This window comes from Hippopotamus amphibius, chromosome 7 (assembly GCF_030028045.1).
Source record: "Hippopotamus amphibius kiboko isolate mHipAmp2 chromosome 7, mHipAmp2.hap2, whole genome shotgun sequence".
Taxonomy (NCBI): domain Eukaryota; kingdom Metazoa; phylum Chordata; class Mammalia; order Artiodactyla; family Hippopotamidae; genus Hippopotamus; species Hippopotamus amphibius.
The window spans coordinates 104,201,054-104,215,212 of NC_080192.1; the positions used below are offsets into that span (position 1 = coordinate 104,201,054).

A 14,159-nucleotide genomic window follows, 5' to 3' on the forward strand; every position below is an offset into this window, starting at 1 on the left:
CCTTTGAATTGTCAAAAGAGAGAGTGTGTAAAATCTTCCCTGGGCTTTTAATTATTTCTTAACAGAATCCCTTTCTAAAAAAACAGTTTCTAACTGGTATCACTTTCATGTGAAATTTTAATTTATTTTGGCAATGTGTGACTTTTTACATTGACTTTATGTAACATTATGACTTTTTTTGCAGATAGTAAGTTAGTTTTCACTAAAGTAAAATAAAACAAAGTTAGCCTTTTAAATTTCTAAAATGCTTATTCTAAAATAGGTCAATAATTATTAAAATCTTCTAAGTGTAAATTGATTTGAAAGAACTAATCAAATAATTTCAATTGATGGTGCCATTGTTCTGTGGTGTTGAGTCATACTGCCTACTGTGAAGAAAGAAGATCTGTATAATTCTTGGAGATTATCAGTAGCAGGTCAACTTGAAACTAGTAGATGAAAAGAACTCTTTGTTTTGGACATGAGTTATTCCAAAGGAGACAGAGTAAAATGTACCAAGTTGGGGAGAAAAGGAAACGCATAATGGTGACCAGTGCTTTAGTGTAATGCCTAAGACATCTGAGGAAGTCACTCTTGTTAAAAGAATGGCTGCGGTACTTGGCTGTGGTATTGTGGGACATTATGCATTTTCTGAAATACCAGACCAGTTTTTGGAAGCACCTAGCAGCTCAATTCTTCTTTTAAATTTAAACTTACATTTTTCTTATATAAATCTCGATTAGGTAAAATATTCTAGCTGCTTCAATTATTTTTTGTCAAATCGCTTATTAAGTTTGCCTTGTACATGTATTAGTAGTTATTAGTCTTCTGGCAAATGGCAGCAGTAAAAAATCAGAAGATTACTTTAGTTCTGAATTTTCCTGTAAGAAAATCTTAGTTCCTGATAGAGTATATGGGATGGCCTTAAAATCCCGTTGTTCAGGTAAATGGCTACCACATGTGAAAAACAATTTTCTATGCCACGTGATTAGAGACTGACAAAAAATAAAAAGCTTAGATGAGACAAGTTGATTGTCCTAAGTATTAAGTAAATTATATACCTAATGGTATCTGCATTGTACTTTCTGGCCTTAGCAATGTAAGGTTACTAAATATCTTGTACATATTATAAATTTTACTGTTTTAAAGGATGGATGAAATAAGGTCCCTTGAGAGTTTAATTCACCCTTGATTGCCTAAATTTTTTTAGTTTAGTTTAGTTTGAAACTTTAACAGTTTTGTCAGATACCAGTGTTACTGAATTAATGTTCAAATGGAACCTCTATTTTGCTCTTGGAACCTTTAGTTAATGATTTCATAGAAATATTTGTGGTATAATTTATACTCATAGTTCTACCTTTATACATGTAGAAGTTGGATTATGTCTTTCCAGGGTCATATAGGAATTTTGGACACTTGCCTTAATCCTCAAATCGTCATTAATTTCTCCTTTTGCAGTCCATTCTTTAGAATCTTTTAGGTCTAACCAGCTATCACAGGATACAAAAAACTAACATCTATAAAAACAGGGTTACTCAAGGTAGAGGAGTCATCATTTTTCATCTCAAGTATTTCTTCTTTACTTTGTGCCCCCTTTCCTCTGATAGATCTGTTAAGTCATTCTTAGTTAAATCATTTTTAGGATCTCAGCTTTTACTAACTTTTCACTCAAAGAAAAAAAAAATTCATACTTAAGGTCTAAGAATTGAGACCATTTCATGAATATGTGAAAGGATGTGTTGTTATGCGATGAGGGGCAGGGCTAGCTAACCTCTCTTGGCACCTCCAGGAAACTACCCAGCTCTGCTGGGGGAGCTGCACACAGAAAAGGAAACAGTTACTACTCCACGGTGAGTAACCCTGTTTTCTCCTTATTTCACCTTCTGACTGTTTTCATTGATTTTTAAAAACTTGTGTGTCAGACATGGAAGTAGTTCTTATGCTCCAAGTTAATTTTAAACCTAGCAGTATGTAAGATTCTCTTTACTTGGCAACCTCTTGTTCACATGGTAGAGTAAGAGCCAGCCTTTCATTTGTGTTTATAGCTATTGTTGATGCCCAGGATTGAACTGGGTAACAGAACACAGAAATAGGCCAGTTGTCTGCTGTGAAACACCTTGAGGAAAAAAAAAATCTGTTAGTGGCTTGGTTTTTATATCTTTCATGTTTGTTTTCATTTGGGAGGGGAGGGATTTGAAGAAGGGTAGGTTGTTTTTCTGCTTACAGACAGGAATAATTATTGTTGGCAGTTGTTCCATGACAGTTCACCTAGCCTTCATTTGCATATTGATTTGTATTGTATATTTTGTTTTTATGTTATTAGTCATTTCTTCCTTTTTCACCATCCTTTCTTTCCCACCAGTGATTATTTTCATCGTTCTACTCTAATCACATCTAAAGAAGATTGCCATCTAGTGGTACAAATAACATAGTTGTAGAAAACTTACAAGTTTTTTGTTTTTGTTTGTTAAAGTGGTACAGATATTAAACACATTTTGTTGTAAATTAGGTGGCTTGGTGGTACTGTCTAGTTGCTATGAACCTGATTTAACTTGATTATTACTGTATAGATGGTGTTATTTATAATAATGTTGTGTTGAGATTGTTTGTCAGAATTTTGTTTTTATATTACTGTTTGTGAAATGAACCAGTGAGTGAGTAGAATGAATTTTACTTGGGATGGGGGAGTGATGGTATTTGATTTAAAAAATATATATTACTACTATAGTGCTTAATCAGAATGCAGATCTATAATTGTTGATAGCACTTTGTCTACTCAGCTAAGATTGCATACATAACTAAAAGTTACAAGAGCAGATTTAAGTATCAGAGAGTACAGCCCAGCGCACATAGACTTAAAATGTGGCTGCAAAGAGATAAAATCATAAAGTCTTACTTGGGTAATGGATAGACATTTCTTTTAGAAAATTATTCTTCTAAAGATCAGAAGAAATATTTAGTATAAATATGCATTTATACTCACTGAGAAACATTTAGTGTAAAAGGTGTCAGTACATCAGAGTTTAATTTGTTAGATAAGGAGAGATCAATTAAAGCTGAATCTTAGATAAATAAGCATAAAAGAAACTTGAGATGGATAAGAACAAATAAAGCTGAAATAGATATCTAAAGAGATGCTTTCTATACACTTGAGATGTGTAAGATGTGTTTTAATTCAAGTTTTAAAAAAAGCCGAAGCCATTTTAATTTAAAACTATTACTTAATGTTTTAAAATCCCACACAGTTTGATATGTTTTAAAATAATTGTAATAATTGATAGTATTGCTTCAAATTTTTGATAGGGAAACAATTCAGAGTGACACATGGTTTTTAGAACTAGCATCAGGGCTGTTAGATGAGACTTGTTTTTAAGTGTGGTTACACTGTAATTGGTTCTAGAGTCAGAAAGGCATATAAGAAAAACATTGCAAATTCCCAGCTGATAGCCTTTTGTTTGCTTGCTTGTTTGTTTGTTTGATATAGTAAAAAGTTTTTCAGGATAGTTTACTATAGTGATTGCTTTTTTAGATGTCATTTGTTAAGAGTAACTTTGTGACAATAGTTAAAATGCATGCTTGGTTCAGTATTGTGTGGTACTAGGTATGGACTGAGTTAGGTACAATTGTATTCCTACTTTATGAAACTACTTATGTTTACAGCAGCAGTGAGGAGACATGTACCCTCATGTGATAGCTCGTGATAAGTACTTCCCCGTGCTCTACTAGGGAAGGAGGGGGTGGGTAACAGTCTTATGCCTAATGCTTGTTACTACTTGAGCACAGCCTTTTCTCTTTCTTGGTGAAATCTAATTTCGGTAAAGATATTGGACTCCACTTGAAGTTCATTGTGAAAGAATCTGATTTTATTTTTTACTGAGTAGACTCTGGATAATATATATTTTTCAATCATGCACAATTTTACAGAATGTTCAAGTTTGCAAGCTGTTGCTAAAAGTTGAAACTGTGGAATGAAAACCAGATTCTAAGAATTTGAATTTGAACTTGAAATTCTCTGAAAAGCAAATTAGCATTTTATATTATGAAATATTACCATTCTTTGTTTATATTCTGTAGACGTGGTTTTAAAACTTGAGATAGTACTGTTGCCATCCTAGGTACTACATTATGTCAAGGAACATAGTTAAATTGGCATTTTAAAAATCTTAATGTTATTACCGATTTATATAAATCCCAGAATTCATAACACCAAGTTTTAGGGTGGAGATAACTTACTTCATTCAACTTGAAAAAATACAATATGCGAGGGGGGAGGGGGGGAATGTCGATTTAAAAATAGTGTTTTCTTCTTTACAAGTGTTGTCATTCACGAATTATGAGCAATAATTATAATAAAATTTCTATTTATTACCAATTAGTCCTGTACAGGATACGCTTACCTTATGTTTCCTTGGCTTTGTGCCTGCCTTCCTTTTCTTAGAAAGTATGATCTCTTTGTTTATAAAAATCTATTGAATTGAAATAAAGTATATTTTTCATCAAAGAAAATTTAGATTTCAGATATAAAGGTTCGTATTCCCCAGTTGAATCTGTCCTTACATACCTAAAAGGTGACTTTTGATGTAATATTTTCACATCTGAACACCTTCAAAAGTAGTGGCATTTTACTGCAGATGTTAGGAGAGATCTGTTTAGCTGGTTTTAAGAGGAACGGTAATGGTTATCTAAAGAAGCTTATCGGCTGTATATTCTGCAGTAAAATTTCATGATGATTTTTTGGTATCTAGTTTTAATCTTTATTATAACATTGTAAAGCTGACTTTTCCTTCTGTAAATGTTCTTCCTTAGATTTAAGCTTTTACACTTGAATATTGACTATCAGTGTTATGTTCATTTGGGCAGTGACTTTTTCCCCCTAAAGTCATTACATTTAATTAACATTGTTTTGAAGATGATTAATACTGTCCTTACTGAAACAGAGCATTCAAAAGGCTAGAGTAAAGAATTGAAGTATTGAAGATGAGAGATCTGTGTTTGTTAAAGATCATCACTTAAACATTCTAGCAGTGACACTTTTCCCTTTAAGCCTCCTTATTGGTATTATTAATAAATACAAGCATTCTTGTTTTTATACAGGGTACCAAGTATGGTGTCCTTGGAAGAGACAAAGTTGTATACTGGACTTGAATATGGTATGTGAATCCTAATCTGAGTAAATCTGTGTGGACTATTTTCATCAGTTACTCTACAAGGGTTAAAATGGGATAATTTTGTTGTTACAGTTTTTCTAGTCTGTTTTTTATATATAAGATGAATATTAATTATATAATATTATCTTTGCTTTTTCTTGAGGAAATGGGAAATTATTATGTAAAGAATAGCCAGTAAAAGCTAGCTGCTTTCTATGTGCCCAGGCATACTTTCATATATTGTAATCCTCATTTATGGTTAGAATTGCTGTAGAACTGATATATTTGATGTAAACCCTTACATATTCTAACTCTCTTGATAGTATCTATCATAGTTAAATTTTATATAAATGTTTATTTACATTTTATGTTTATGCTCTGAATCTAACATTAATAGAAATTTAGCACACTTCCTTATTACTGGATTAACGTTGGAGTTCGTTGCATACATTAAATAATTAGGTATAATTTTTTTGTTTGCTTGCTTGACTTGGGTCACCACAGCTAATTAGAGAATCCTACGCATTTTATGGTCTAATAGAGCCTTTGAAATATTGGGAAAGATAGTTTCGTCTCCCTCCTCTTTGCCTGCCTAATAAAGTTTTATAAGCAGGTTCTTATAAATGTGAAGGTTTTAAAAGTTATTCTGTACCAAGTGGGGAAAGCGAGGAGGATTGGGGGAAAATGAATTGGAAGATTGGGATACCAAATTGTACGCTCTAAATATATGCAGCTTATTGTATGTTAACTGTATCTCAATAAAAGTTCTTAAATAAATAAATAAAGTTATTCTGTGTCATGCCAAGCTGTTAACCAACTATGATAAAGACAGACCCATTTGGTTTTTGGTTTTTACTTTTTTTTTAATTTTTATTGGGGGTATAGTTGATTTACAATGTTGTGTTAGTTTCAGGCATACAGCAAAGTGAATCTGTTATACATATACATATGTCCACTCTTTTTTAGATTCTTTTCCCATATACAGACCCATTTGGTTTTTTCCTGGATGTATTATCTCTTCTTGACATAACTGTTGATAGAAACTTGAGAGCTCTGGGTAGCATTCAGTGTGTGTAAAATGCCTTCTCTCATTTTTTTAAAAATAGATCTATCCAGAGAGAACCACCGAGAAACAATTGGTAGGGTCATAAGAAAACTTCTTAGTAAGTATATATATGTATTTAACTTATTTTTATTAATAAATATTTAGAAATTTTATTTTCTAGCATATATGCTTATACCTAAATATTTTAAAATTCTAAATGGTGAGAATATCAGGCAGTGTTTTTTTTTTTTTTTCCTTAGCTAGTATATCAGGAGTCCTGTAGTAATTTAAAATATTTTAACCAAAATTCTTTTCCTCCTATTATAGACCACATACTTAATAATTCAGAAGATGATACCAAGTCCTTGTTTCTTATCATAAAGGTACAATTGTCATTTAACTGTTGCACAGTTATTAATATGACCAGGTTTGATGTGACGACTCATAAAATTTAAAATTCTTTGACACAGATTATTGGAGACCTTTTGCAGTTCCAAGGATCTCACAAGCATGAATTTGACTCTCGTTGGAAAAGCTTTAACCTAGTAAAGAAATCAATGGAAAATCGGGTCAGTATTTTCACCAAAAACTCTGGATTAATTTTTTAAAGATGTATAATATTGATATAGCCACCTGATTTAGCAATTGTTCAGCATACAGAGGAAGTTTCCAGTAAGTAAAAATAGTAGATTTTCAAATATTATATTATGGTATAATCACAAGCATCCTAGAAAAAATGTAGTTTTCTGAAACAAACTCTTCTGTTGATTTCCATGATAGTATCTCTGAACCCTCATTAGCAATTTGGAGTAAGATAACTTGGCAACAGCATTCTAGCTACCAAGTAAGAACCTGAAGGAGTAAAAAATAGGAATTGTCCACAGGCATGAATTTAAAGCATTGCATTTTATGTAATCTTATATTTGTTCTCCAAGAGAAGTCAATGCAAGCTTTCCTGGGAGCATGGAAGGAAGAATACTTTCTTTCCATCAGCCATTTGATGTTCATAGCAATGTTCTGCTATAAGAGACTTATGTTGAATTTGAGTCTGAAAAGGTTATACAAGTTCATTGTTTAGGCACAGGGTGCTGCATGTTTTAGACAAAAGGAATGATGTGAAAAGGCAGGGAGATGTACAAACATGGCAGGCATGCTTTAGGGAACAGTGGTTGTAGAGAAGAGTGGCAGGAGGTGAACTAGGTCATTTCTAGTTTTGTCCCAAGAGAGTGCTTCAGTTTTGCATTCAGCAATGGAAGAGTCATTACAAGTTCTTAAGTAGATCTGATGTGGATATTGGAAAGATCAATATTCAGTTCACTGAATTTTGAAAAACTCTGCCACTGCTATGAAGAATAAGCAGTAGCTGATTGAGATTGGAAGCCAGGAGGCTTTGGTTAAATATTATACTAATTCAGATGGGAAAGCACAGCCTGAATCCAGTCACTGTCATTGGGGTGGACTAATGAGATAAAGGTGTGAAAGAGGAACCATCTGAGTTTCAGCCATCTGCCTAAAGTCACTAAAGTGACTGGGTAGAAGATTGGGGGTGGGGGAGAGCTTAAAAGATAATTTTTACAAAAATAAAAGATGTTTTATTCTGTAGTAAATATACGCAATTACCCAGAAAGGCTATTGATAAATGTAATAGAGTCAAGCAATTTTCTTAGTGGGCTGTTTTTGTAGTTTTAGTATTTGACTAAATGAAGACCAACTACATTGCTCTCCTGTGCATGGATTTGTTAATAAATTATCAGAAAAATTGGGTGTTGGATGAGCCATTTAAAGGGGATATTTCTACAATTAGCCATAAAATTAAATATGTCTGATGATTTTAGAATAAATGAAATGCCTCTACTACTCACCAGCTGATCCTTTACCTTCTTTGAACTAATTTTTCATTAAGGGATTCAGGGGAATCCATTGTTGAGGTCATTTAGGGAGAATGTTGAAGTGTTTGCTACTCTGTTTTTCAGCTCCATGGGAAAAAGCAACATATCAGAGCACTATTGATTGACAGAGTAATGTTGCAGCATGAGGTAAATATAAAATAACAGTGCCTTTTTTTCTTTTTCTTTTTTTTCCCACCATGCCACAGGGCTTGCAGGATCTCAGTTCCCAACCAGGGATTAAACCCTGGCCGTGGTAGTGAAAGCCTGGAATCCTAACCCCCAGGTCACCAGGGAACTCCCCACAATGACTTTTTTAAATGATCATTTCTCAGATAAATGTTTAATTATTGGTGTTACTTCATAATTAAATTAACTTTTAGTAAAAACTTTGAATTTGATTTGCACTGTTTTCTTTTTGTAGCTACGAACACTAACTGTTGAGGGTTGTGAATACAAAAAGATACATCAAGATATGATTAGAGATCTTCTTCGTTTATCTACAAGTTCATACAGTCAGGTAAGGCTAGTCCAGACAATCTGGGCATGCCCCCTCTCACCTATTTTGTAACACACAATCTAAAGTATCCCCATTTTAACCAGGGAATTTAATTTATTGGCGTTGAAAATTTATATTTTAAATTACAAATATATTCAAACTAGCTTTGCTTCTCTTTTTAAGATAGTGTTTATTTTTGCTGTTTGTAATTGCTTCTCAAATTAAGAAAAAATATATAGTGCTAGTGTAATGTTGATGCCACTTAAATCACATTATGAAGGCCAGTCTGTGGAGGCCATGTAATTCTGTCTAGGCATTATGCTTGAGTTTAGGAAGCTGATACCATGTGAATTGTGGGGTCCATCCTTGCAGGTAGCATAGGACCAAAAATTTATCTCTAAACACAGAGAACTGGGAAAAGTAAAGAGATTCATACATAGCCAGCAATTTTGTCTTTGTAAAGTGGTGTAAATTAGGAAACCAGTCTAACCCAGAGATTTTGCCTAAACTATTGTTTTAGAAAGTTCGAAATATGTACAGTGTATTGCTTTTACTATAGTTATTATTCATTACTGTTTAACTAGTTCATGGGTTGTAAATTTATACTGAGTCTTTTGTTTGGGTTCAGAAATATGTGGCCTATACTTAAGGCTTGCACCGAAAAGATTAAGTTGTTCTGTGTTTTGGAAAGTCTTTGATTTTCCTTGTGTAGACACAAGAGAAAATCTGACTCTTCTCATTAAGAGTAACTCAGAATAAAAAGTTTAATAGTTTGCTGATTATGTTACTGAACAAGTGCATATCTGTTCCATTCAGTCTCTATCTCCTTTATCAAAAATATTTGAACCAGTGTAACTTAAACCAAGCATGTGGTTGGTGGTAATTTGCTTTCCTTCTGATAAAAAGATTATCATTTACTCATTTTTGTTAAGGTATGTGCTTTGGTATATTTTTCTGTTATTACAACAACACTTAAATACCACCGCTTTGTTTTAATGATTCATTTAGAAATTTTTTTGTAGTTTGTCTACCATTTAATAAAAGTCGTCTGTTAATAACTCTTTCTTTAGGTCCGAAATAAGGCCCAGCAAACATTTTTTGCTGCCTTGGGAGCATATAACTTCTGTTGCAGAGATATCATTCCCTTGGTTTTGGAGTTCTTACGGCCGGATAGACAAGATGTCACACAACAGCAGTTCAAGGTATAGGGTTTTTTGTTTTGTTTTACTATGAAATTTTTCAAATATAGAGAAAAGTTGAATTTCACGGTAATGGAATTGCTAACCCCCCAGGGCAGAAGTGTAATTCATGAGTGTTGTAGAAGGTCTAACTCATTGGGTGATATGTTGTTGACCTTGTTGAGAGTGATTTAAATGGACAAAATCAGACAAGTCAAATAAGATTAAAATTAGAAACTGTCTATTAGGTCAGTAAAGTCGAAGTTACAGAGACCTTATAAGAACTATAAAGAGGGTTAGAGACCAAGGCAGTTAAGAAGCCAGACTGGATTGTTAGGGTGAATGTTCAGGAAATAAAATGTTTGGGTACTAATAGCTCTTTTCATTAAAACGGGGTACCTTAAAAAGAGGTACCTACTGTCTTCAGAACCATTCTTACTAATTGAACTCCTATGAGTAAAAAGTACACAGTATAATTAAGTAATCTAGTTTTTATATACTTAGAGGAGGAATACTTGATAACCAGATTTAACCACTGTTTTTTAAATTATTCCGAACATTACACCCTAAAATGCTAAGAGTGGCACATTTCATGGCCTTTATAAATGTAGTAGAAGAGAATTAGAATGGAAGCTATGTCCTTAAAAACAACATCTTTACATTTCTGTATAACCTTATTAATAGCCATTCTTTGAGCTAACCCTCTGTTAAATGACTTAGAGAAAATATTACTGGATTGCACTTAAGTTTCAAGTTGAGGTTTCTAAAAGTAACATGTTAAATGTGTGGACCTATTTTACTAAGCAGTACCAAGTATTTAAATAATCAATGTTTAGTAAACCATTACAGATAGGAATTCTGTCTGTGTTCAGGGAAGACAGACATTTCTTTGCATTATGGCTCTGTGGGGTATGGGTGGTTTAATAAATAAATAAAGGTTAGTAACTTTGAAAACAGCATGTAGGGAAGTTGGCTAAAACTAAACAGTGCCTCTTATTTCCCATATTGATGATCTTTTCCTGCAGGGTGCCTTATATTGTCTCCTTGGAAATCACAGTGGTGTATGCTTGGCAAACCTTCACGATTGGGACTGTATTGTACAGACTTGGCCAGCAATTGTTTCTTCTGGGCTTAGCAAAGCAATGTCCCTAGAAAAGCCATCAATAGTGAGGCTGTTTGATGATCTTGCAGAAAAAATTCATCGGCAATATGAAACAATTGGCTTGGACTTCACAGTAAGCAAAATCATTTTTTTAATTCAGATTTTAGTGCAAACACTGCTTTGTTAAAATGCTGTTATTTTTCTTGTCTTTTTTCAGTAATCATATTCTTGGCATTTGATTCTAATTTTTTTTTTAAGCATTTGTTTTCTGTTTCCTCTTAGTGCTTTAGTGGTCATTACTATAGATAGTAGGGTGGAGTAGGAAGTTGAAGCACGGCCAGGAGAGAGCTGGGTGGTTTTCTACCAAGAGGCCACAAAGTGTTATTGCATTGTTGCATTTACCATTATTCCCTATATGTCTATGGCCTCATTTTTCAAAGAGTTGGTTATATTTTAGGAGGTCAGTTCTACTAGTCAAAGTCACAGAAGATTGACCACGGGTTCATAATTTATAGTGAAGAGGATTAAAATTGGATGATTTGACAAATGAAAAAGTAAATATCAGGTTCAGTGGAGCTCAAATGGGGAGAGATAGCAGATCATCATCTAAGAATTTTCAAATGCCTAGTAACACACACGTTAGAATTGGGGATGTGTGAAAGAGGTGTTAGTGCAATTGAATCCCCCTCTTTTCTGAAGTAATTATGTTTGACATCCATCCTCAGTTTTAAAAACCACTGCTCTAAATGTATTCCTTTCCTGCAAAACATACTCTTGCTGTTTTTAACTGTTGTTAAATTAGGCTTTCTTTTTAAAAATTTTTTTTAAATTGAGATGTAATTCACATACCAAAAAATTCACCTTTTTAACACAACAGTTGTGTACTTATATTCACAATAGTATATTCTCAGGGTTGTACAACCATCACTACTCTAATTCTAGAACATTGTAATTACCCCAAAAAAAAGAAACCCTATATCCAATAATAATTGCTTCCCATTCCCCTGTACCTCTAGCCCCTTAAAACCACTAATCTACTTTTATTCCTCTGTGAATTTGCTTATTATGGACATTTCATATAAATGGAATTATACAGTTTGTGGCGTTTTGTATCTGGCTTCTGTCACTCAGCCTAGTGTTGTCAAGAATCATCCGTGGTATGTCAGTACTTCATTTTCTTCCCCGGCTTTTCTTTTTAATAAGATTCCAAAGTCGTGTGTTGGAATAGCAGAATTACTTCAACAATCAAAAAACCCCTCTATCAACCAGATAATGCTTAGCTCAGAAGAAATTAAAGAAGGACTTAAACGCCAACAAGAAAGGAATGCTGATGCCCTAAGGTAATTGTGAATGCCTGCTTATCAAGACATATAACATTATAGATAGGAAGTTTTGAATAGCTCTGAAATATAGATGCACTATAACTACCTAATGAAATTTGCACAGCGATTCTGAAAAAATACCAAAATGTTAGGAGATGATTATTGTGAAGATCCCTGACTGTCACTTTTAGCAATGGAGGTAGAAAACACCATCTTAAAATAAAGCTATCTTAATATCATATCTTTTTTTCAACATGAATTGATTTTCCTTTTAGTACACATATCCCACTCATTAAATCTTAAATTCAAGTTCAAAATCTCTTCATAGCTTTCATAATAACTTTTTGATCAGATTTATACAAATTTGTTATCAGGATATAAGTAAACTGCTTTTAGATTTTTGGAACCAAAGCACTTCAGTGATAGTGATAAAACTCAAGCAGGAGCCTTTGTAACTTAATTTTTTTCTTTGCCTTATGAATATGGCTATTAATTTTTTTCCTAACATTTCTATGTAAATGATAAACTTTGTAGCCTACCTCATGTGTACCTGGGGAGTTATATAGGTAGACCACTCCTAACTAATTGATTACTACTTACAAATTTACTTTTGAATGTCCACCCAGGAACAGCTGAGTTGCTCAGTATACCTAGCACTTCCCCGCCCACCCTTCATTTTCTTTTCCCATTGTCACCCATCTGCTTTCACTCTGGCTTGCTTCTCACCAGACCCTTTATAGTCTGATGATGAGAAGAGGAGGGTGAATTTGGACAGAATTTGAATTTATATTACATTATTTGATGTTTATCTTAATATTGTTTTAAAACAATACCTTACCTGAAATTTTTTTTTTTAAGGAACTATGAAGATTTGGTGAATACTTTGCTAGATGGCGTGGAGCAGAGAAATTTGTAAGTGCAAAAATACATTTTTTTAATTCTCAGAGCTTTTATCTTTAATACTATAGGAGGTTTCTACCCTGAAGACCCTGAATGACTGTCACAAAAAATTGTAGTCTGATTCATCAATTTAGAAAGTTTGGGGCTAATGATAGCAGCAGTATGTTTCAATATACCTATTTTGATTCTTGGGAAACTTAAAATTATAATGTTTCAAATACAGGGGTTTGTTGGGTTTTTTTTTAAGTGATTTTATGAATGATGTCTTTTGTGATTTTTTTTTTCCCCATTCCCTTTTCAGGCCCTGGAAATTTGAACATATAGGCATCGGGCTTTTGTCTCTACTCTTGAGAGATGACCGAGTGTTACCTCTTCGTGCCATACGTTTTTTTGTTGAGAATCTCAACCATGATGCAATTGTAGTGCGAAAGGTAGATACTTTATTTTAGCTGTAATCTTGGGTTTGAGAATTTTTACCTCACCTGATATGTTGAAGTATATTGATTTGAAATCAACCTCCATTGGTTCCGAGATGATAATAATTCATCTAACAAATATATGAGGATGTCTTCAGGTGCTGTGCATTTCAACACTGGGGATTATAGCAGGGAACATATTTATATTGGGCTGGCCAAGAAGTTCTTTCCGATTATTCCGTAAGATGTTATGGGAAAACCTCAATGAACGTTTTAGCCAACCCAGTAGGTTAATTGGAAAGATTGGCTTTGAAAAATTAATTACAGGTATAACGTGTTACAGGAAGGGAAGGGTATCTGAGGGATACAACTTTTTGGTTTTGTTTGAAAACTGTTAGAGGTGGGGTGCAAGATGGGGCTGACCTGGCCTGGTGCATTGCGAAAAGACCTTAGGAGGAAATGTTTAGGCTGAGATAGGAAGAATGAGCAGGAATTGGTTTAACAAAGAAAAGATAAAAGTTTTTTAGGCAGAGACTAGCATGGATGAAGGTTCAAGAGTAAGAACTGCAAATGACTCAGTCCAAGTCAGAGTTAGCATTCCTGAGGCTGTGCTGCCAGAGGTCAGTGGGTGAGGTTTTTCTCTGCTTTTCAAGGAAACAAAACCCAGCTTCTGCTTTTGATCAAG

General features: G+C 33.6%; 1 protein-coding gene across 2 annotated transcripts in view; it reads left to right on the forward strand.

The window, feature by feature from the left end:
• PSME4 (proteasome activator subunit 4) overlaps window positions 1-14,159 on the forward strand; it is a 98,428-nt gene that overhangs the window by 59,485 nt on the left and 24,784 nt on the right. For both annotated transcript variants that reach the window (XR_009054596.1, XM_057740885.1), the window contains exons 21-31: window positions 5,074-5,129; window positions 6,233-6,289; window positions 6,499-6,554; window positions 6,642-6,740; window positions 8,145-8,207; window positions 8,482-8,577; window positions 9,627-9,758; window positions 10,760-10,969; window positions 12,040-12,176; window positions 13,017-13,070; window positions 13,360-13,489. Coding sequence is in view for 1 of the 2 variants with exons in the window: in XM_057740885.1 (XP_057596868.1) it covers window positions 5,074-5,129; window positions 6,233-6,289; window positions 6,499-6,554; window positions 6,642-6,740; window positions 8,145-8,207; window positions 8,482-8,577; window positions 9,627-9,758; window positions 10,760-10,969; window positions 12,040-12,176; window positions 13,017-13,070; window positions 13,360-13,489 (1,090 nt within the window). In the remaining variant the exon portion in view is untranslated. The remainder of the gene's footprint in view (window positions 1-5,073; window positions 5,130-6,232; window positions 6,290-6,498; window positions 6,555-6,641; window positions 6,741-8,144; window positions 8,208-8,481; window positions 8,578-9,626; window positions 9,759-10,759; window positions 10,970-12,039; window positions 12,177-13,016; window positions 13,071-13,359; window positions 13,490-14,159) is intronic.